Here is a 24509-nt window from a genome sequence, read left to right on the forward strand (position 1 = left end):
CAAATTCAGCAGGGATCAAATGATTATTTCTCCCACTGTATCCTGGCAGCACAGGAAAAACAGACACAACAAAATGCTGAAGCACTATGTTTTATTCAGCTCTACTTGTAACTTTGGTAGAGAGATACTCCCATACAGCTTATGACAAAATTTAATCCGAAGTGATTGATGGCCCTAATCACGACCTTTTGACCTCCCCCCTCCCCCCCGGAAGTGTGTAACGAGCGTGACGAATTGCATCCGGAGAAGGGGGGGTGAACCCCGGAAGCGCGCCATCTGTTGCTAAGCGTGTCGAATTGCATCCTGAGAAGGGAGGGGGAAACCTCCGGAAGCGCGCCATCTGTTGCTAAGTGTGTCGAATTGCATCCTGAGAAGGGAGGGGGGAAACCTCCGGAAGCGCGTCATCTGTTGTTGGGAAAAAAAAGTTTTTAGAGGGAGGGTCTGCAGCAGGGGAGGAGAATAAAAAGCAGAGAGGAGGAGTCCGTCACAATTTCTACGTCACAGACACACAAGATGGAACCTTTCATTCTGCAGCCCAGCAGCGTTCCTGTGTCCGATGAGATCTGCTCTCCCAAAGAAGAAGGCTTTGAATATGACATATTCAAATACAACATATTTACTAAGGAAGGCCTCGATCCGGACCTTATGACCCTACCGGAAATACTCCGGAAGTGTCTAGTCATTTTCAGACCTGATGCGTCATGTTCCATAAGCACAGCGGTGATGCAGCAGCTGATTCTGTGCTGTATAGAGAGACAGAGCGGCAGCTAGTTTTCCGCAAACTCATAGTCTGAATTCTGTTTCAATATTATGACAATTTTCTCTGTTTTTTTACAATAGCGGGTGTAATTTTACTTTCTTAAGCTGCACCGGCGTTTGTAATGGAAATAAAGAGTGACTTCCTGTAGAGATTTCAATAGTATTTTATTTTCCTATAATACAGACGCTGTAAAAAACCTTTAAGATACACCATAGCTTGTGATGAAAAGAAGAACTTTCTATCCGCTTGTAACCTACAGGCTGCCTATGTGTAAAAAACGAATAAATATCCCTTAGTGAATACTACTTTTCCTTTTGAGAGACTGAAAAACAAACCATAATTGCCGCGACAGGCGATCTTGTTTCACACACACACACACACACACACACACACACACACACACACACACACCCCGCGGGTCAAGGAGGAGTGAGACGGCGGAAGAGTTTTTTTTCTTCAATACTTTAACAATAGGTTTTCTCAATAGATAGAAAATGATGACGTTGAGGAGTCAACAGCCGATATTATCATTGCTTGTAACCCGGTAAATAATTTCGTACATCTCCTCCCCTAAAATAAGCCTTAGCGGAAAAAAAAGCTCATTTTCGAATAAGTTTATTAAAGCACCCCCCTCTGTGGGAAAGAGTCAACCATGAGGCGAGTTTTGTCAACAGCAATTGTCCATTTGGTAAAACAAATATCCGCCTCAAAGTCGTATTTTACCGTTGCAGAATGTGGAAAACAGACGGCGTTCGCAAGAAGGCAATCAAAAAAAAAAAGGAAATTTGGTACCTACAACTCTCCCGACTGCGCGCGCGCGCGCGCACACACAAACACACACACAAACACACACACACACACACACACACACACCGCGGGTCAAGGAGGAGTGAGACGGCGGAAGAGTTTTTTCCTTCATTACTTTTACAATGGGTTTTCTCAATAGATAGAAAATGTTGATCCGCTGAGGAGTCAACAGCCGATATTATCATTGCTTGTAACCCGGTAAATAATTTCGTACATCTCCCAATAAAATAAGCCTTAGCGGAAAAAAGCTCATTTTCGAATAAGTTTATTAAAGCACCCCCCCTCTGTGGGAAAGAGTCAACCATGAGGCGAGTTTTGTCAACAGCAAGAACAAGGTCAGACAACTGTTGCCCATTTGGTAAAACAAATACCCGTCTCAAAGTCATATTTTACCGTTGCAGAATGTGGAAAACAGACGGCGTTCGCAAGAAGGCAATCAAAAAACAAAAACAAAAACAAAAAAACAATCCTCTCTAACTATCGGTATTGTCAAGAGAAAGATGCGAAAAACAGATGCTTCGCTAGACTAGGATAAAATGAGAGAAGAAACGGGAGGGGAGTCGATATCTGCTCAGCCCCTACTGTGACAGTTCTACCAATCGCGAGGAAGAATCCGTGAATATTATGTCAGCATTCCGTTCAAACAACGCCGCCGATCAGAGCGCCAGGGCCATCTCGCCAGAACTGTTCGTACCTCACCCCGGTAAGTTTTTTTTCTTTACGACTTTAAATTATATATCAACAGAGATGTCAATAATTTGATTACTTTCTTTTAGATTTCTACATCAATGATTTCACGCAAGTGGACTACGGTACGATTAAATAAGTATATACCATTTTTTAAATAAGTTTAGATAGACTTGATTTAACCAAACTCTGTTACTTACAGAGGCTATTGATAGTGCAGAGAGTAGCAGCAAAAATCCGGCCGTTTTCCGCGGCGAATTAGACGCCATAATCCCCGCAGAACCTCCGCTGCCGCCGCGTCGAAAAGAAGAACGAGAAGACGGCGCTATTTTCGTCTCCGCATACCGGGAGAACCGCGGAGAAAAAAGTTTTAAAACCAAAGGTAAACAATATGATGCATTATCCTCCATTTTGTTGAATAACAGGATGTGACGGAGTAATCCGAGTGTGCTATACCGCCCCTCCCGACCCGGAGCAGATTTTTAAAAAGTTTTGCTTTATTTCTCGACAGAGGTAATCGAGAATATACAGACCCCGCCGCCGCAGCGAAAAGAAGAAGAAGACAACGTTATTTTCGTCAACGCATACCCGGAGAACTGCAGGAAAATACCTTTTAAACCAAAAGGTAAACAATATGATGCAATATCCGTCATTTCGATAAATAACAGGATGTGACGGAGTAATCCGAGTGTGCTATACCGCCCCTCCCGACTTGGAGTGGTATAAAGCGTGCTAGAAAGTTTTTATTTATTTATTTATTTATTAAATCTTTCTCTTTTTGTTTTATTTCTCGACAGCCGAGACTGCGGCTATACCTATACAAACCCCCGCTACAGACAATCGCGCGGAGGAGCGAGGTAAATAAAAAGTTTTTTCATTCTCAAAAAATAGGAAGGAGGAGATTGTTTTCTTAAATCTCTTCTGTTTTATTTCTCGACAGCCGAGATTGCGGATATACCTAACCAATCCCCCGCTACAGACAATCGGGCGGAAGACAATCAGGCGGAGGAGCGAGGTAAATAAAAAGTTTTTTCATTCTCAAAAAATAGGAAGGAGGAGATTGTTTTCTTAAATCTCTTCTGTTTTATTTCCCCGACAGAGACCGATACAGAAAATCAGGCGGAAGAAAATCAGGCGGAGGAGGAACCGTCCAGAGCTCCTCCTCTCAGGAGACTGAGAGCTCCTCCTCTCAGGAGACTGAGAGGTAATTGACGGGGGGATGAATCGATCCTATTAAACTTCTCCGCTCTATAAAAAAAATAAAAAATAAAAAATGTAAGGTTTAAAAATACATTCTGTCCGTCTTTTCTTACAGCTCGACGGCTGCTTCATAAGAAGAGAATCCTTGAAGACCTCGCTTTCATGTACGCCATAACAGTTCGCACATATGCATCGATATACAGACACAAGGACCTGTAAAGTAAAAGCATACGCATGTAAAAGTCTGTGAATTAAGAAATAAAGAAAATCATGTCGGAAGAACGCAGCATTCCTGAGGCTTTGTTGGAAGCCGTGGCAGAATTAAACAGAAACGATGAACATTTAGCCCCACCGATAGAAAACAATATAGCCCCACCACCGAACGATCCACTACAACCTTTAGAAAACGCATTGCAGGTCCTCCTTCAAAACATTGAAAACGAACGGCTTGCCGGTCTACTGAACTTTGACCCTCTGCAGCCGATAGAAAATGCTCTTCAGCTCTACGACCAGCAGCAGGGGGAGGAGCAGGTGCAGCAGGTGCAGGTGGAGCAGCATCATCAGCAGCCCAGGGAGGAGGACCGGCCTGCGGAGCATCAACAAGGAGGAGGATCTCGGGTACAGAACGATGCGGTGACTCGCCGCGAACAATTTAATAATTTCGAAATAAGGCGAGTATTTAACATTCCCTCTCCGGATGAAGCGAGCGACCTTGCTCAATTTTACCTCGACGTCAGGGATAATTTTGTAGATCTAGCGGATAGGGTCAGACCGGAAGTTAGTCGTAACGACCGGGTTCAACTGGAGATCATCAGCGAGCACGCGCGAAATCACTCTGTTTTTAACGTCGACGAAAGCGTTGAAAACATTGTACCGGTTTTTGAGGACCTGCTAGCCAGGCTGATACAATCAAACGGAGCGATCGTCGCAGGCTCTCCCCTAGAAATTGTCGTGCAAGTAATTAGAAATCCTAGAGGCGGTGGCAGTAATGACCCGCGTAAAAAGATTCGCAAAATGTTAGATGATGAAATATATCTCCTTACGGGGACCTGCACGCCTCTGCCGAGGCGAGGCTCCGGGAGCTGAGAAACGTTTACAGAGTCCGCACGGTCACTCTGTGGGAGCACGAATGGAACAAGATGAAAAAATCGAACGAGGAGGTTAAAAATTTTATGCGGAGCTACGAAGCCCCGGAACCTCTGTCTCCTCGCTCGGGACTTTACGGAGGCCGCACTTCGGCCTTGAGGCTGCGTTACAGCGCCTCGCCAGGAGAAAATGTGTATTACGTAGACGTCACATCCCTGTACCCTTACGTCAACGCCAAGCGCGCTTACCCTCTGCATCACCCCCAAATCATCAGAGAGAATTTTGCAGACCCTCGCAGTTATTTCGGGCTGATCAGAGCCACCGTTTACCCGCCGCGCGGGCTCTATTTCCCCGTTCTACCGTACAAAACCCCCGGAGGTAAATTAATATTCTCCCTCTGTCGCACCTGCGCCGAGACTAATCAACAAAGCGGTCCGTGCCTTCACGACGACGAGGCCAGAGCTCTCACCGGGGTCTGGGTCACCGTCGAGTTTAACAAAGCCTTAGAATTAGGTTACAGAGTGGCTAAAATCACAGAGGTCTGGCACTTTGATAGCCGCAGCAGCGATATTTTCGCCGGTTATGTTAACACTTTTCTCAAAGGCAAACAGGAAGCCTCCGGTTATCCTCCGGAAGCTCGCGACGAGGATGAGAGGAACAAATACGTGGAAGAGTACCACAGGCATCAGGGCATACGTTTAGACCCGTCAAAAATAGAGGTGAATCAGGCCAAAAGACAAGTTTCGAAATTGTGTCTCAACAGTTTCTGGGGAAAGTTTGCTCAGAGAACCAACCTGACTCAGACCACTCTGGTCAGAAAGCCGAGTCAGTTTTTTAACTACGTCTTTTCAGGACAGTACGACTTTAAACACGTCTCTTTTTTAAAGACCAAAAAACAGGAAGTGGCTTTAATTCAGTGGAGCTATAACGAGCGGTGCGTGATACCTCCCGGCGCGACCAATAACGTTTTCATCGCCGCTTTCACCACAGCCTACGCCCGTCTAAAACTCTACGAGTATTTAGAAAAATTGCAGCGCAGCGTTCTGTACACCGACACCGACTCTCTGATCTACGTAGTGAAAGAGGGGGAGGAACCTTTAGAGCTGGGCAACTATCTAGGGGATCTCACGGACGAATTAGACGGGGACACCATCCAGGAATTTGTCTCCGCGGGTCCAAAGAGTTACGCCTACCGGACCAGAAACAAAAAGAAACTGGTGGTAAAAATGAAAGGAATAACGCAGACGAGAGAATGTTGCGAACGTGTCAATTTCGACAGTATGAGCGGGTTGGTGGAAAGTTACCTTTCTGGTATGAAAGAGGCGGAGCTCAAGACCCCTCAGAACGGGATTCAGAGGGATAAGAGAGGCTTTGTGCTCAAAAACAGAACATTTCAGAAAAAGTTTCGCGTGGTTTACGACAAGAGACGTCTCTTTCCAGACGGCACAACTCTGCCTTTCGGGTACTAGTGTTTTTGTTTTTGTTTTCTTCTAAAAAAAAAAAAAAAAAAAATGGAGGAAACTGATTTTGATCACAGACTGAAAGTGCCTTTTTCCTGTCTCGTTGTGGGTCCTAGCGGGTGTGGGAAAACTCATTTTGTAAAGTGTGTTTTGGAAAACTGTGAACGCGTCATGGATACTGTGCCCGTGAATATTGTGTGGATTTATACTTCTTTTCAACCCATGTACGAGGAGCTTTCAAAGACCAATAAAAACATTAAATTTGTCGAGGGGCTGCCTGATTCTTTCGAAGATTTCCGAGACGTTCTGGTGGTGCTGGATGACGTCATCTTTCAGGCCTCGGATCACCAGGAAGTGGTTAAAATTTTCACTCAATACCGCCACCATAAAAACGTCTCGGTCATGATGCTGACCCAGAATGTTTTCCATCAGGGTAAATACAGCCGCACCATCAGCTTAAACTCCAATTATATGGTGTTGTTTAAAAACCCCAGAGACAAGCTGCAGATTGAGATTTTGGCCCGTCAGATTTTCCCTTCGCAAAAAACATTTTTCTCCGACAGTTTCAAAGACGCCACCGAGGAGCCCCACGGGTATTTAATCCTCGATCTCACTCCCTCGTGCCCAGAACGCTACAGAGTGCGCGCCGGTCTGCTTCCGGGGCAGTACCCCGTCATTTACCTGCCTAAACCCTAGTAGCCATGTCTCAGCGTATAAAAAGAAACGCAGTCTTACTGCAAGCTCTGTACCACGCGTCGCCGCAGAAACGCAAAGACATTCTCGCTCACAGCTCCCCGGATTTCCTCCAGGCGCTGTGCGAGATAGCTTTAAATCTTTTAAAGGGAAACATACCTCTTTCCGCTTCTCAATACCAAAAGCTGAAACGCCAGAAAAAGATCATCAGGCTGCTGGCCGACAAGAAAACGAGTTTAAACCGTAAACGTCAAGTTTTAAAGAAACAAACGGGCGGGTTTCTTTTCCCTCTGTTGTCCGCAGCCGTACCCATTCTGGGGAACCTGCTGGGAGGAATATTTCAAAAACGCTGAGATGTTTAAAAAAATGATTCTCGTTCCCTCTCACGAGTTGAAAAAACTGACCCGACCCACCGAGCCTACCGTCAGAGAAACTGCCAAAGACGATTTGGACGAAAAGATGAAAGCCATACTGGAGGATCCGCGGCTAAATTCGTATGAAAAAATCAAAAGATACGAGTCTCTGCTGCGGAGATATCTCACACTCTCTAAACAGGGCCGGGACGAGGAGAGTAGGGTGACTTTCCACCTCCCGCCCGAGGAGGCGCAGCAGCAGCAGGTGCAGCAACAAGTGCAGCAGCAACAAGTGCAGGTGCAGCGGCCCAGAGAGGAGGATGATGAAATGATGGAAGAAGTATTAAAATCCTTACCCCCTCGAGATCGCAAAAACGCCCGCTACATTATGCAGAAATTAGCTGAGGGTGGAGGAGGATGGACAAAGAGGGGTGAATTTGTTTACAAGGGGGATGCGGTGCGGGGTTCGCACATGATCGATCTATTTAAAAACCTCTCCCTCTCTTTTAAAAGTAAAAACCAAACGCGACCGAAAGGATGGAACGCGTTTTTAACTACTTTGGTCGAAGCAAACATTCCCTCATCCTCAATACATAACCGTAGAGCTCGCGACCAGTATGCGCGTCTTAAATCTGTGGAGGAGGAGGAGGAGGGAGGACAGACACCTGCGCGAAGGGGGAGAAAACCTTCTCGGGTGAAAATAACGCTTTCCCCGACCTGGACCTCTATGTAAAATCAAATGTTTTTTGTTTTTTACAAATGAAATAAAAAACGCTGCAACAAACTTTTTTTTTGTTTACGTTTCTTTATTCGATACACGCATCTTTAAACTTTTGTAAGGAGCACGCCCCGTGATGACCTCTGCGAGAGCGAGCGGGGCAGCGTCCTTTCAGAAAGTCAGACACCATGTCATCATTTTTAAACACATCGTTATAGTACAGAGAAAGTATTTTACCGACGGATAACCCCTGAGCCTTGTGACATAGATAAAAAATGCAATGTTGCCCGCAAACGACAGACATAGGGTGCTGAAGTTGACGATCGTGATAGAGTATTTTGTCAGAGCGGCCTTCCAGAAACTCTGAGATGACCGAGGGATAGTGAGCAAAGTCGGGAGGGAATCCGTAAGAGTCAAAAAAAGTGGAGGAACCGTCCCTTTCCAGAGTCAGAGCCAGCCAGTGTTCTCCCCTCAAGTGCGAGGGGTGAGTGTTTACTATAAAGTAGGCGGGGGGTTTAAAGTCGCGCCTCAAAAAGGCCAGCTGGTCCGAGGCCCAAACCCCGCAGAAAACGTCTCCCAAGGCGCGATGTAGAATGTGCTCCAGCTGAAGGTTATCCATGTATATTTTTTAGTAATAATCCACCAGCACCTGTCTTTTAGAGTCAATCTCCAAAATGGAGTCGTAGCAGGCGTACACTATGAGAGTGGTGGTCTGAGGCAGAGGAACTCTGAATCTCATCTCCAGCCTCAAATTCCCGTTGGAGACGGGAGACAGGGCGTCAGCATCCTCGCTGGGTTCCAGATTAAAGGCAAACAGGGCGTACCCCTCGTTAAATTCCCGGCGGTCGATGCTCAGAGGTAAATCTTTGAGGTGTCTCCCCGTGGCGGAAAACATGTGATAAAACTCCCTGACCGAATTTCCGCGGTCAAACTGTGGCTGGAAAGCTTTGGCGGGCACCTGCCTGCCGTCCTGACACAACGCCAGATACTCCACATCGTTGTGTCTAAAGTTGAAAGGCGACAGATCCCTCCTCCCGGTGAAGGCGTCGTGATGAACCATGCCCAGGACCACGTATTTGGGCATGGCTCCCAGAAAGAGATTCTCTTGGTTGCAGATCCTGGAATTTTCAGGGATGGAGTAGGTTTTCACAGAAACGCGCGAAAGAGGATAGAGGGCGTTTCCTTTCATCAGGGCCGCGGCGTGTCCCAGCCTGACGGCCGGCGAGACCGTGACCTTTTTAACAAACAGAGAGGCCGAAGTTATTTTCAGGGCAAACTGCGAATCCCGAGTTCCCATCAGACTGAAGGCGTCGCTGTTGCGTATCAATTTAATTCTCAAATCCACAGAGTTCAGCAGGAGCCTCTCGCAGAAGAAAATATCAGCGTGGAGGGGACCCAGCAGGTCCACTTCTCGCGACTCGGCCGTGAAAACGGCTCTCTGTTTTATCCCTTTGTTCTGCCCGTTGCTTATAACTATAGAATCCATGTGTCCGGCCGTGTCTTTGTAAAACAGACCGGCGCTGAATTGACTCTTTAGAGTGTCTTCTGAAAAGTTGAGCAGCGTCTCGATCATGGCTCTGTAAGGATGGGTGGCGCTGGACTGCGAAATCAATCGATCCCCCAGAATAACGTCGCACTGACTGAAAATTGTGTTGAGAGGATAATTGATGAGGGCTACCCCTGCATCGGGTGGGATGTTGCTCCCGTCCTTTTCCGTAATTTTCACTCTCAGATGGAGCATGGTGTCGTTCAGATCGAGATACTTTTCCCCGTCTCCGGGGATGAAAAATTCAATGGGTGAGTTGTCGTTCAAAGCAGAGGGGCTGACATTCTTGATATTTTTTATCCTCTATGGATAGCTGGGTCATGGGACCCGAAAATAGATCCAGTTTGGCAAGGGTGCATTCGGCAGATTTCTTGTGTAAGAGAGACATTTTTTATTTATTTATTTTCTTCTAAAATATGTCCGAGCTCCTCTGGGGCTTCCTTCTCTTCCCACCGCTGGTCTTGACTGATTTACTTTTTACTCCGGCGCTTTTATTTTTAATCCGCTCGCCCGGAGGGCGTTTCCTCTTCCTGCGGGAGAGGACCATCATACCCCCCGCCCCCTCCTGGCGAGGCTCGGTCAGCTTACCCATCACTCTTTTCACAGCGTCTGTAGCGATATTGGTTGCGGCCGTTTTCAGGTGAGGTTTAGCTACGGCGAACCCGGATTTGAAGAGAGGAGACACGAAACGAAACAGTCTGGAGAAGATGGATCCTATCCCTCTGCCGTACATCACGGGCGCTCCGTAAAAACCCGGAAGGGAACCTCCCACCTGCCCCTCATAATACCTCACAAAACGGTGGGGGTCCTGTGGGAGACGCGCCGCCATTCTCAAGCCGGTTTAAAGTGCAGCTTGACTATCGTTTTCCCGTAAACAAAATCCACGAATCTGTCGCGGTCCGTTTTAATTTCTACGCGTATGGTTTTAATGTATTTTTTAGATACGCGCAAGTAATGGACCGTATTATGTCTGATGCTGATCACATCTCCGTAATCGCCTTTCACGTTAAGGACGCTGAGCAACGGTGAGTAACTGTCACCGACCGGCTGGTACTGAACGATGTCGGTGTAGAGAAACAGGTTATATACGCCCGCGTTCATATCGCACGGATACGGAGTAGAGCGCTTCGACAGAGTCCACCACTCGTCCGTTTTCAATCCCAGCATGTAAGCCAGAGGAGGGAAGACCTTTATTTTATGGCTCCCGTCTCCTTTGACATCCAGACGTTTGGTGATGTTGTTGAAAGAGGCCTCGAAGGAGGGGTCGTACTTTTGGATCGCCGGCACCAGGTGATCCAATAGATCTTTAACGCGTCCGTAATGACCTCCCCTGCCGAATTTTGAAATCACCAGGGGCTGATCTTCCTCCGTCGTCCGCATCAGCTCCAAGTAGGAGGCGTCCGGCGGTAGATTGTACCATGTGCGCGGATAAATGAATTCGCATAAGCCCACGCTCCATTCTCCGGTCAGCTCGAGGGGTTTGGCCAGATCCACCGTGTAGCAGCCGCTGGTGTTATCTTTAAATAAGTCCTTGCTGGCGTTGGAAGGCAGGGTCACGTAAAACCCTTCGGACTCCATGATGAATTTTAAAAAATGAGCCGAATGATGCGAGGGGTCTCTTTTTTTATACGCCTACCACTTCCGAGGCTTTCACCCAGCTGTTGAATTTATCCGGCCAGTTTTTCCACTTGACAAAAACCTGTTTTTCCCCCTCTGACTGTGCGCCGCTTTAAAATCTTCTCCACATGAAACGCTTTGTCCTCGGTCAGTTTCACTTTCTGCAGCTCGGGCTCATAAAACGACCCTTCGATAGGCTCGCCGTCATAATCTTCTAGCTTATACACGGGTGGCGATCGGTGAAGGACCCGGATCACAGTAAAGATTTCGTCCGTGAAACTCTGTTCGTATTTTTTATCAAATACTCCTCTCAATTTGGATATTCTCACCAGATCCCCCCTCTTAAATTTCAACTTTATTTTAGGACGGGCGGGTGTCTTTCCATACAAGTTGCGAAACACCTGATCCGCGTTCTCGGGGCGCACCTCGGCAGGTGCCATTTTAATGCTGCTGTGATAACTGCGGTTATATCCTTCTAACAGGTCGGGCAACACCTCCAGATAGCGTCTGGTATTGTGCGCGGTGAAATATCTCCACATCCTCGTTTTCAGGGTGCGGTTAAATCTCTCCACCACCGAGGCCTTTAGGTCACTGGCGGTAGCAAAATGGGAGATGCTGTGATTTTTCATCAGAGCTTGAAAACTCTTGTTGAAAAACTCTTTTCCCGCATCGGTCTGTAAATTTCCCGGTATTTCACTCTCTCTCAACACAGATTCGAAAGCTTCAGTCACTTCCGAACCCGTCTTCTTTTTCAGGGGGCGGGCGTAAGCCTTTTTTGAAAATACGTCTATGACGGTTAATAAATAATTGAATCCGTCGTTGTATTCAGACAGGTGTCTCATGTCGCACAGGTCGGCCTGAAGCTGCTTCAGGGGTTTGGTCACAAACACTCTATTTCTCTTAAATCTTACTCGCGCCGGCTTGTGTAGAGTATAGGCGTCCTGCTCGGATAAAAAATTCTGCACCTTGCGGATATCAACTTTTTTACCAGTTTCATCTTCTAAAGCACGTCGGAGTCTATTTACCCCTCCGAAACTACCGGGGTGATGTGGGTCGTAATACACTTTTTTCATCTCACTTTTCTCGGCCATCTCGTCTTCTGATAAAAAGCCCGTCTGCGTTATAGCGTCGCAGGAGTCGGCTTTTATTATTTTATTCAAAAACCAGAGATGAATGTTTATTTTTTATTTTTATTTTTTTTTCGAAACCAGAGGGCTTAATGTGCAGAAAACAGGAATACATTATTCAAAAACCAGAGATGAATGCTTTTTAAATATTTTTTATTCAAAACCAGAGGGTTTAACATGCAAAAAACAGGAATACATTTTTATTCAAAAACCCTGAGATAAAACACACTTATAGAATCAAACAGGAATACAATTAAGTTACAAAAACTCTTTTTTTTTTTTATTCAAAACCAGAGGGTTTAACATGCAAAAAAAAACAGGAATACATTTTTATTCAAAACCCTGAGATAAAACACACTTATAGAATACAAAAACTCTTTTTTTTTAATTCAAAACCAGAGGGTTTAACATGCAAAAAAAAACAGGAATACATTTTTATTCAAAACCCTGAGATAAAACACACTTATAGAGTCAAACAGTTACAAAAAAACTCTTTCTTTTTTTTTTTTTTTAAAAACGTGAGGTAAACATGCTAAAAGGTTACAAACAAACAGGATACTTTTTTTTTAAAGCATACACGATTAAAAAATGAGGTAGGATTTTAAAAAACAGAATACATGATTAAAATAAAGCAGGATTAAAAAACGAGGTAGTTTTTTTTTTTAAAAAAGAAACAGAATACATGATTAAAATAAAGCAGGATTAAAAAACGAGGTAGTTTTTTGTTTTTTTTGTTTTTTTTTAAAAAAGAAACAGAATACATGATTAAAAAACAAGGTTAAATATAGGAAGCATGCAGGATAAGAATCAGCAACCTTTGTAAAACTCCGTAACCAAACGGAGTTCCCCGATTTTGACCACGTCTTGCCCCACCAAATTGTCATAAGCGTCTGTGATGGCGTCAAAGACTTTCCTCACCGATTTCAGCTCATGAAGCAGAGTCTCCGCAACCATCCCAACTTTAACGTCCTCAGTCTTGATGTTGCGGGCAATCAGCAGACGTTGAATGGAAGGGACAAAGCGAGGGGTGAGCAGTTTCTTTCTGATGTTGTAATAGTTGTCGGAGTAAAAATCATCCTCCAGAATTTGCAGACACTCGTGTTGTCTCTGGCTGGGATGATCTATCTTACAGCCGTTACATTCGTCGGTGCGGTACTTGTTGATCACCAAGTTGACCAGATGATACACAGCCGTTTTCACAGTGTCGATGAATAAAGAAGACGCCCAGCCGTCCATCTCGTCGGCATGCTGCCGCTGCCGCCGCTGTCGCTTCAGAGGCCCGTAGTAGCCGGGAGTGTCGGGTACCAGTTCACCCTCGTCAGAAAAACAATCGGTGGAGCTGGTCTCCTCATCGCGAAGCAGGGGTGCAGAGTCCATCTCTCTCTGAGCTAAAAAAGGCTTTTTGATTGGGCTTCCTTTTTTAAAACAGAAGGAAGGGGGGCGTGGTCCGGGAGGGGCGGGGATTTTCAAAAGCTGAGACATTTCCTTACTCCTACAGCATCCCTCCAGCAGCGGCAAGTTTGAAAAAGAATTGTAATATCCTTCCTCACTTGCAGCATTCTTACGACCCACTCTTTGGCTGGTAAAACCATCATGCTGCGAAATAATCCGCAGTCGGGGTTGAATTTCTCCATGACAAAAATGTCAGGCGCATCAGACTCATCCGTTGAGCGCAGGCTGGCTCTCATTCTCCATCTCCCCGTGGCTGTGGTTCCTGAAGACCAGACGGTTGACAAGATTGTTTTAGTCTTGATCAGTTGCTCATCATTGAAGCGTATGCCCCCGTTCCGTGGCGGAGGAGGGGGAATAGCTTCTATTTCTTCTTCCGTAGCTTTTTCTGGAGCCGGGGGAATGTTTTCTTTATTCTCAGCGGCTGCTTTCTCCTCTTTTATTTCTGGAGCTGGGGGAATGTTTTCTTTATTCTCAGGGGCTGCTTTCTCCTCTTTTATTTCTGGAGCTGGGGGAACATCGTCGTCTTCTGGAAGTTTTTCATCCAGGGGCTCATCATCTTCTTCTTCTGTAACTGTGTAGAGAGGATGATCATCATCATCATCAGCTGATTCATCAGCTGATTCATCAGGGGAGGAAACATCCTCTACAGAGGGGGTCTTTTCTTTATCCTCATCATTCTCAACAGCAGGGTCAGTATCCTCTTTTTCATCAGAGGAGACAGAAGGAGGGGAAGGGGGATCTTTTTCATCATTCTCATCATCAGCAGCATCATGCTCTTCTTCTTCATCATCGGAGCCGAAAGGAGAAGGAGGAGGAGGGGAAGGAGAATCTACCTCTCTCCGGCGTCTTTTAGGGGCAACATCTTCCTCTTCAGGAATGGGAAAATCCTCGTTTGCCTCTCCGATAACCATCGCAACCAGCAGCTTCAGCACGGCCCAGTCACCGGGAGTCAGCTTCACAATGCTGCTCGATTCCGTCAAGCTCTCCCCTTCGTTAAGCTGATAAAGCCAGAGCTCCCCCGACTCATATTTGAATATGTAGCCCCACTTTCCACAACCCTCAGCAGGCAGAGTCCATTCTCCCCGCAAGTTTCTCGGTGCTGGAATTTGGCTGCGGAACATGAAGACGCTCTTACTTCTTCCTTCTTTCCGCGGAGTGGCGGTTGCTTCGGATCTGCTACTGTAGACAGAGACGGGCGTATCGCTGATAATCGACGAGGACCACTCGCTGCTGCTGCCCCCCATGCTCGAGGGTTCGGAGGGAGAGCAGATTTCTTCGCCGTCCAAGTAAACAGGAGCGCTGCTGGGCTGCAGAATAAAAGGTTCCATCTTGTGTGTCTGTGACGTAGAAATTGTGACGGACTCCTCCTCTCTGCTTTTTATTCTCCTCCCCTGCTGCAGACCCTCCCTCTAAAAACTTTTTTTTCCCAACAACAGATGACGCGCTTCCGGAGGTTTCCCCCTCCCTTCTCAGGATGCAATTCGACACGCTTAGCAACAGATGGCGCGCTTCCGGGGTTCACCCCCCCTTCTCCGGATGCAATTCGTCACGCTCGTTACACACTTCCGGGGGGGAGGGGGGAGGTCAAAAGGTCGTGATTAGGGCCATCAATCACTTCGGATTAAATTTTGTCATAAGCTGTATGGGAGTATCTCTCTTTTGGTGCTCTTATTTAATGGATCGCTTATTAAGATGAAGATGTAAAACCATGATTGTAAATAATTGTTTTTGTTTTGTTTTTTATTACAGTAAAATAAAACACAAAAAGATTCAAAGCCTGGATGGTATGTGCTGTAGTGCGTGTGTGTGTGTGTGTAAAGGTTGTGCATTCTCAGCCTAGTTAGTTTTTTCCCTGAATCCAGTCTGGATATGAGTGTTCCAGCTTAATTTGTTTAGTAAAATAAATCCCTTTTTCTTTGCGAAGGCCAATATTTAAATAAACAGATCCCATTTGAAATCCTCATTTGAAAGCACAGTCATGACATGTGTTTTTGACTCTGTGTTGCTTTGAACTGTGTTGTTTTGAAAATGTTACTGCTAAACTGAGATAAAATAAAATCTTAGTTTACAATTTTCTCCATTATTCCAGCTCTTTGTGGCAGGTGGAATAACAAACCATGTGCAAGGTTTCTTGTATGTTTTCTACATCATAATTTGTTTTCAGTATATTGCTGTTGTAGATTTGGCATGTTGGTCTGAAGTAGGCTGATCTAAACATAATAATCCATGATCTACTGATGTCATCACTCTTGCTTGTCTCTGAATAAATACTGTTCTAGGGTTTATAATGGCTTTATTGTTTGAAAAGTGTCCAGGAAATATTTTTTTAACATTATTTCAGTTAATTATCAATCAAATACAAATTTATTTAAGCTAGTTAATTTGTTTAGTAAAATATATCCTTTTATTAGTAAGGACAACATTTAAATGAATAGATCTCACTTGATATCCTCATTTAAAAGTGCAGTTATCTGTTTTTGACTCTAAAACTGTGTTGAACTCTTTGTTGAAAGAGATACTACTAAACTTATGTAAAAACCTTTTTAAATCTTTTCTGCTTATGGCAGCTGGAATAACAATTCAGATTATATTGCATCTGCATTTTCTGAATCATGTTATTTTTTTCTGTACAGTGGAGTTTTAATTTTGGCAACTTAATGGAAAATAAAGTATAGTTTGCGTATGTTTATGCATGCAACATAATGTTTACAAAATAGTGAGCTGTTCTTTACTGATGCCATCACCCTTGCTTGTCCTTGAATAAATAATGCCGTCAAACTAGTAATTTTTAAGAAGCTACTGTTAATTTTTAATCATCATCAAGTGTAACTTGGATTTGCCCAATCATACATATGTCATAATATTTTCCATTATACCTGAAGGGAATCATATTGATTATCTCTTTATTATTCCACTTGTTAGTGGACAGCAAGTTAATATTTTGTCCTTAAAGTTGGTGTGTTAGAAGCAGGAAAGTGGGCAAGCATAAGGATTTCAGCAAGTCTTACAAGGGCATAATTGTTTACGCTCAATGACTGGGCTAGAGCATCTCTGAAACTGTAGATCTGCTGTTCTCAGTCTGCAGTGTTCAGTATCTATCAAAAGTGGTCCAAGGAAGGAACAGTGGTGAACTTGCAACAGGGTCATGGACAGCAAAGCCTTAGTGATGGGAAGCGAAGGCTGGCCCATGTGGTCTGATCCAGCAGATGAGCTACTGTAGCTCAAACTGCTGAAAAATGTAATGCTGGTTGTGGCAGACAGGTGTCAGAATACACCGTGTATCGCAGATGGTAATGAGGCTGCACATTTTGTTTTTGCTTCAGTAGCTTTTATAATGATTATAAACCCACTTATTAATTTGACAGTAGTATTTATTTGGGGACAAGCAAGGTTAGAGCACAGATCATTATGTTTAGCAAACCCTACCTCAAAATAAAATGCTAAAATTACTACTGCAGTATAGGAGAGACTGACTATGTTTATAACACTTTTTGCTTCCGCACCTGTAACTCAATTTTTTGGTTAGAGTTCCCACTTTTACATCTCATAAATGGCATCTATTCAAAGCCCTGGAAGAATAACACAGACCTTGTGTGTTAATGTTAAATACACTGTGTTTCTTGTTACAACCTACTCCACTGTAACTCATGTTGGGGAGAATTGTGACAATTAGATAAAAGTGTGGAGTGCACATCAGACAACATGCTTCAAAAATGTCTTGGAATGAAAGAACAGTCTGTGTCTCTATTTCTGACCATAACTAAGATGCTGTCACGGCGAATAGAGTGAGCCATGTGGGGAAAGATAAATGAGGATCCACGCGCAGGCACTCGCTGAAGGTGGTTTATTGTAGAACAAAGGTGGAAATGGCAAAATGGAACAAAACGAATCTATACTGACACAAACTAAACTATAGAACAGCAAACATGAACATGGACATGAAGGAGAGTCAGCAGAGGCATATGGAGGTTGATAGCAGGGAGAACACACAGAATGAAGCACAGTAAATTCACAGAAGGACCAGCAACTGCAACAACAGAAGACACAACTTAAATACACTCAGAGAACACAGGGAGATTACACACAGGTGGGGAACACAGCTGGAAGTAATAAGGGCTAACGAGACAAGGGGAGAAGTAAAATGAACACGCTGACATCACACATGAACCTGACTCTTCAAAGTAAAACAGGAAACAAGACACCCTTTACTAGGCACGGACTAGACACAGAGAGACAGACTTGACACTGAACTAAACCTACTATAATAATAATAATAATAATAATAATAATAATGATAATAATAATGACCAACAACACAGTATCACTAAGTAATCAGAACATAAATCATAATCCAGAGAAATAGAAAACAATCCATCATTCAAAAATAAACCAAAACAGAAGAACTCAAAATACTGGGTCAAAACTGACCCAGAACCGTGACAGATGCACTCTGGTGTGTGAGGGTGTGCAGTTTACACGCTTTCATAACACTATGACTACTTAATAAACACGTTGGCACAATACACTTTTTTTTATAGCAGCTGAAACTGATTAACAACCCCCCTCTGCTACCTAACTGAACAGATCAATATCACAGCAGTTTAACTGACTCGATGCTCTGATTAAAATGGTTCCTTTACTATTATTTTTTTGAGCAGTGTATATACCTATATGAGTTCTTATTAACTTATACACGCTGATGAAACAATACATGTTGAACAGTTAGTACTAAGAGCTTAGAGCACAGGTATTGTTGTTGTCTGCTTTTTTGAGTTGACTTTATTCACTTGGTGTGACAGAGGAGGATGCCCAGGATAGGGTGATGTGGAGAAAGATGATGCGCTGTGGCATCTCCTGAAGGAGGCAGCCGAAAGCAGAAGACTTTATTCACCCCACTGGTGAGTCTTTTCTCTGTGTACCATTAAAGGGAATAAAAATAATCTTTGTTTATTCCTGCTAATAAAAACAACAACAACAACAGTGTAACAGTTTAAATATAGCACCATTACTTTAACTTCCTTGCAACAATTAATTTGCTCACAGTCTATATAAACCCTTTAAAATGTAATTTCAATAAAAAAAAATATTGCAATATAACATTGCAGCACAAAAGCACCTACCTACTGTACCAACACAAAAACAAGGGACTCCTGTCCCAGTTGTTTCAGCTTGAAGCTTGTTCAGTTGATACAAGTGGGGGAGTAGTGATAAAATAATTAGCTCACTGAATCAAAATTTATGGATAGAAGTAGTGCACCACTGCCTAATGAAAGCTGCTCAAGCATTCGATTCATTGGTTAGTTACTAAGAACTTGTCGGGTTGTTATGAAAGTTTTCTGAATTGGATTAAAGGGTTACTGCTCTCACTGATTTGATTCATCATTAGGCCTAGCACAACCAGCTACTTTTGTTTAAGTGGTCAGTAAGAAATACTTGGTGGGAACCAGCGAGACCCAATTTCTTTCCAATTATTTGCTCAACTGTGCCTGTATCAAATAACGCAGCTGCGAGCTGGATGGATTTAAAACACAAGTTGAAATTCCACGGATGCTCTTGCAAATATTAACATGCAGTACGTGTGAACGAATATTCAGCATATTGAAAGTAACACCTGTCGGTCAAAGATATGCCTACAGGTAACTCTTTTTTTTTTTGTTTCTTTGTTTTTTTTGCCTGTCCCTTTTGGCTCTTTTGCCATCAGAATTATTGTCTAAAGGCAAAGAAAGATGGCCAACGGATTTACTTTACCAAATTGACCATCCCAGCCTTGCCGTAATGGTCCATTTGATTCACCTTTTATTGTTTATTTTATTTTCACTTACTGAATACGGGACAGACTTGACTGGGGGAAAGAAGGGGAGAAAGAAGGAGGGAAAGAGAAACAGCTGAGAAGAGGGACGGGGGAGAAGGGCAAAAAACAAAAACCAACAGAATGGGCAGAAAAAAAAGAAGAAGAAAAATGCATCTATCGATCACCTGGATCACCTGTTGAGAAAGAAAAAAGAAAACAAGCAGAAGAGAACAAGAGTAATAGAATAAACAACATCACAATGATATATGGGAATATGACAGTAAATACTAAATATTAAACATTATTGTGCAGCACATAAGATCAACAGAACACAGTGTGCTTTGAGGTAGGAGCCAAAAAGGGTGTAGTTTGTGGGTGTGATCACCCGTGTGTACACCTGTGAGCATGGACGCGCTTGTTTTTTGTTTTTTTTAAAAGGTTCCTTCATGTAATGATCTGCTAGAGGGTGTGGGGGGGCCACAGCCCCGTCCTCCAGGGTGTGAAGCAGTTATGGAGGAGATCAAAACTCCAGACATCCAGAGGCCCCCAGAACACAAGAGACCAAGGAAAACCAACAGAGGGGCAGCCGCGCCACTGTCCCAGAAAGAGCTGAGGAGAGTCCCAGATGAGGGCTCACTCAGCAGCCGCGGAGCAGAAGCCAGGGGGGTTGCAGTGACGCGCCCGTGAGCTCCGCCGGCAGCCAGCCGTGCCTGAGTGACCGAGCCCCAGGCCGAGAGGCCGGGGGCACCCCACCTCCAAAGTGGCCCGAGCGAGCCCCAGGCTCCAGGCCCCGATAAGCAGCCGCCAAGGAGTGAGCCGGTGTGTACCTGGATGCCCATCCCCAGACACAAAGAACCACCAACGCACCGATGTCTGAGGGTGTCCGCCACTGGCAGGGGAAGTGGTGGTGGGGGGAGATAGGCCTCCAAACCTTGGAGGGCCTGAGATGTCCCCAGAGAGGTGGCGTCTGATACCCAACCTGACATATAGACACAGACATACAGGCACACACAGATACAAACATCCATTCCCACCCTCATGCTCTCATATGCACTTACTCCACACTCAACCAACGTGGAGACAAACATAAAGAGACGCTGTACACACAATCACACTCCCCAAGCGTACTCTACGAACCGGGTCTAGGTACCCTTGCCCCTGGAGGGGGGAACTGCATCCAGACCCAGGTGGTGTTACCCTTTTCCCTGCGGTGGGGGGAGGCAGACCGCCCCGACTCCGCAGCAGCAGGGAGGCCCCACACTCCAGACCGCAGTCGGACGGCCAACTCCTCCTTCTAGCCCCCCCGCTCCAGCAGGCCGCAGAGAACGGGGGTGAGAGAAGACTCCAAACCTCCCTCCACCCGCTCATTGTAGTGTTGATGCATGTGTATTCTAAGGTCCATTTAAAACCCAGGAGGGCATGGAGCTACCTGCCAGAGAGCAGCAGGTAAGCGCATAGTCCCTCCTGTTAGCCCTCAATGTCTACGTGTATTCAAAATTGAGAGGTGGGCAACGACGCCAGGGGTGAGGTGTACACCCTGATGGTCTTTTGGAATCCGTGTAGCGTGCCCACCCCCAAGATCCTATATGTATGTGTAATGAGAGTGTGAGTAATGTGAATGTCTAAGTTGTGGGATAAAATTGAGGCAGAGGCAGCCAGAAGGGGACAGGGGGGGGGGGGGGTAGCCTCCTCTGCACCCTGGTGACACACCCCTACTCCAAGGCCCTGCACGTGTGGGTGGTTGTGGTGGAGCGGGAAGAGGGAGGCAGCTGGAGATGGGGAGGGAAGGAAGAGAGGGGCAAGTGACCCCTCCCTGGGGCCAGCTCCCCTGCTGACCCCAGTAGGCACCCCCATACTCCGCGACCCACCAGGGAAAGGGGGCCCAGGCCCATCCGGACCGGGGCCCAGTGCAGCAGCGCCGCCCGGCCCCACAGAACCCGTGACAGTCCACCCAACCCCACCACAGAGAAAACTGCACCCACCCCACCATCCACTCATCTTCCAGACTACATAAGACAATAGACGCCCAGGCTGAGATCTTCCTCCACCTCTCCTGTATCTCCCCCTCCTGCAGAGAGAGTTCCTGAAGAGAGGAAAGCTCCTGCAAGATGTGACAACCTCCCCCACCAGTTGAAGAGCCCCCCAGGTGGCTCGACGCACCGGCGGCACCCTGCGCCAGGGCTGGGCCCCCGTGCACCCACCCGCCCACAACCCCGGCAACACACCAACCAGGACCCAAGCCCCCGAGGCCCAGCCAGGGCCCCAGCCCAGAGACGGAGCGCCCCCAGAACCTCACGCCCATCCCGGACCCACCCAGGGGCAAGCAGGCTACCAGGTCAGTAAACCCACGTCCATCAGCACAGAGCCTCCCCTAGCCCCGCTGCACGCAGCCACGAGGAAACCGTCACCTGAGAGCCAACAGAGCCCCTAATTGGACATGACCGCTACCTCGGGTTCAGCCCCCCAAGAAAGATGCCTCCGGGGAACCCCCCGACGCCCTAAGCCTGTCCCTACCCCCACACCAATCATAACAGTGAAGGCGGGACCAAACTATGACCCCCCCACCCCCACTAGGTGATTGAGCTGATCAAAGGAGCCCAGAGCAATTGATCTGATGTGGTGGCAGAGGCTGTATCAAGACTAATGTAATCTAATAGATAATTTCTATATTGGTTAGAATTAAGATTATTTTTATTTTTCCAGTTCATGAGGACTGTTTTCTTGGCTATACATAGGGCAGTGAAAACCATATGGGCTATATTCTTTTCTGAAGTGACATTATCTAAGCTGCCCAACAAACACACTAAGGGGGAAGTTGGAATGTTACATTTCAGACACTTTGATAAGTCTTCACATATCTCGCGCCAAAACTTCTGAACTGGTGGACAGAACCAAAGAGCGTGGATATAATTGTCCGGTTAATTGGTTTGGCAGTGTGAGCAGTTGTTGGTAGACGTAAAGCCCATCTTGAACATCCGATGACCTGTATAGTGCACTCTATGTAATATTTTGTATTGAATTAATTGAAGACTGGGATTTCTAATTAGATGAAAGGTTTTTAAGCAAGTCTGAGACCAGAAGTTTTGGTCTAAGTTAACTGATAAATCCGCTTCCCATTTTGCAATAGGAAGTGATATTGATTCATCTGTTTTAGAAAGCATTCTGTATATTTTGGATAGTAATTTGGGGGTTTTAAGAGTAAGAAATTGAACCACACTTGGTGGTGTTTGTAGTTCAACTTGACCCGGTTTAAATTTCTTTTTTACTATGGATTTAATTTGTTGATATTCTAAAAATCTTTTCTTGTTGATCCCATATTGTGTGACTAGTCCGTCAAATGAAATAAATTCTGTTCCTTCTGGTATATGTTCTAAATATTTGATTCCTTTACCACTTTATCATATTATTGTTTTTTTAATATGTCAGGGTTGTTCCAGATAGGTGTACGTTTGCATGGGATTAATGAAGAGTCCGTCAATTTTAGAAACTCCCACCATGCTGTCAGAGAAGAGCTGATGTTGACGCTTTTGAAGCATTCATGTCGTTGGATGTTTGAGCTGATAAATGGTAGATCTGAAATCTCTAGATTATTGCAAAGTGCCTGTTCTACATCTAGCCAAGGTTCATCTAAGAGGGTATGTTTTAGCCATCCTGAGATAAACTGAAGCCTGTTGGCTAAGAAGTAGTACTGAAAGTTAGGTAGTTCTAATCCTCCTTTATCCTTGGTCTTTTGTAGTGTTTTTAAGCTTATACGTGGGGGTTTTTTTTTCCAAAGGAATTTGGACATACATGAATCTAGAGATCTGAACCAATCTTGTGGCGGTTTAGTTGGGATCATTGAGAATAAATAATTTATTTTTGGTAAGACCATCATTTTTATAGCGGCCATGAGTGATATGGGTAGACATTTCCACCTAGCCAGATCACCTTCTACCTTCTTTAAAAGTGGGATATGGTTTAATTTAGTTAGATCTGCAAGCTTGGGAGAAACATTAATACCTAAATATTTTATATTTCCCGATTGCAGTGGTGTAGAAGAGGAATTATGGAGGGAGCAATTAATCGGTAGGACTGTAGATTTTGACCAGTTAATTGAGTAATCTGATATTCTTGCAAAAGAGTTTATCAATTCAATCACCCCAGAGATATTCGTTTGTGAATTTTGGAGAAAGAGTAACACATCATCCGCATAAAGGCTGATTTTATGTTCCACGTTCTTGCATTTTATGCCCTTAATTACTGAATTCTGTCTAATTGCTGCTGCTAGTGGTTCAATAAAAATTGCAAACAGTGAAGGGGAGAGTGGGCATCCCTGCCTGGTGCCCCTCAAGAGACAGAAGCTGGAGGATGTTTGGTCATTTGTTTTGACACAAGCTGTTGGGGAGTTATATAATATTTTTAACCAGTTAATGAAAGAGGATCCAAAACCAAATTTGTGTAAAGTTGCAAATAGAAATTTCCAGTTAACTCTGTCAAATGCTTTTTCTGCGTCTAAAGAGAATATTGTAGTTTCTAGGTTTTTACTGTATGAGTAGTCTATCAAATTAAGTAATCTACGTGTATTTGTTGATGAGTGCCTACCTTTTATGAAACCGGTTTGGTCAGGATGAATTAAGAGGGGGGTTATTTTCTCCAGTCTCTTTGAGAGAGCTTTGCAGATTATTTTAAGGTCTACATTTATAAGGGATATTGGACGATAGCTTGAGGGATATACAGGGTCTTTGCCTGGTTTTAGCAGGAGATTAATGTTTGCAGAATTCATATTTGATGGAAGTCTGCCCTTTTCTTTGATTTCCAACAACGCTCTGTAGAAAACTGGTGCCAGAATCGACCAGAATTCTTTGTAGAATTCTGCAGGAAAGCCGTCTGGACCTGGAGCCTTATTATTGGGCAAACTTATCAGGGCTTCCTGGAGTTCACCTGGTGTCAGTGGTGAATCCATTGCCATTGCTTGAGTGTCCAATAATTTTGGAAGAGTTATGTTGTCCAAAAACTGATCAATTTCTTTTTTAGATGGGTTTATTTGTGGTGAATACAACGTTTTATAGAAATCCCTGAAAATGTTGTTTATTTGTATCGGATCATATATTGTGTTCCCAGATGAATCTTGAACAGCACATATAGTTGTTTTTTCTTTATTTATTTTTAGCTGGTTTGCTAGAAATTGACCGGATTTATTACCATGTTCATAATTTTGTAAGCGTAGTCTTTG

At 44.8% G+C, this 24509-nt stretch overlaps 2 protein-coding genes across 2 annotated transcripts; one reads left to right on the forward strand and one right to left on the reverse strand.

Annotated features, from left to right (window-relative positions):
• Window positions 1-2047: 2047 nt before the first annotated feature.
• LOC113034122 (uncharacterized) lies at window positions 2048-3736 on the forward strand. The gene is made up of 8 exons (XM_080301042.1): window positions 2048-2270; window positions 2344-2379; window positions 2457-2636; window positions 2766-2879; window positions 3052-3111; window positions 3195-3269; window positions 3354-3458; window positions 3570-3736. The coding sequence occupies exons 1-8, from the start codon at window positions 2192-2194 to the stop codon at window positions 3671-3673; spliced, it is 753 nt and encodes a 250-aa protein (XP_080157168.1). The 5' UTR covers window positions 2048-2191; the 3' UTR covers window positions 3674-3736.
• Window positions 3737-8388: 4652 nt separating this feature from the next.
• On the reverse strand, window positions 8389-9505 carry LOC145428486 (uncharacterized protein F54H12.2-like). The gene has a single exon (XM_080300692.1). The coding sequence runs from the start codon at window positions 9503-9505 to the stop codon at window positions 8393-8395; it is 1113 nt and encodes a 370-aa protein (XP_080156818.1). The 3' UTR covers window positions 8389-8392.
• Between the last annotated feature and the right edge of the window lie 15004 nt (window positions 9506-24509).

The sequence above is a fragment of the Astatotilapia calliptera genome, chromosome 4, assembly GCF_964374335.1.
Source record: "Astatotilapia calliptera chromosome 4, fAstCal68.1, whole genome shotgun sequence".
Taxonomy (NCBI): domain Eukaryota; kingdom Metazoa; phylum Chordata; class Actinopteri; order Cichliformes; family Cichlidae; genus Astatotilapia; species Astatotilapia calliptera.

Bases quoted from the DNA above. Each gene is read 5' to 3' on its own strand.
- LOC113034122 (XM_080301042.1), top strand. From the start codon at position 2,192: ATGTCAGCATTCCGTTCAAACAACGCCGCCGATCAGAGCGCCAGGGCC. The intron at 2,637-2,765 runs GTAAACAATATG...ATTTCTCGACAG, and splicing joins AAAAAGTTTTAAAACCAAAG to AGGTAATCGAGAATATACAG. The intron at 2,880-3,051 runs GTAAACAATATG...ATTTCTCGACAG, and splicing joins AATACCTTTTAAACCAAAAG to CCGAGACTGCGGCTATACCT.
- LOC145428486 (XM_080300692.1), bottom strand. From the start codon at position 9,505: ATGCTCCATCTGAGAGTGAAAATTACGGAAAAGGACGGGAGCAACATC.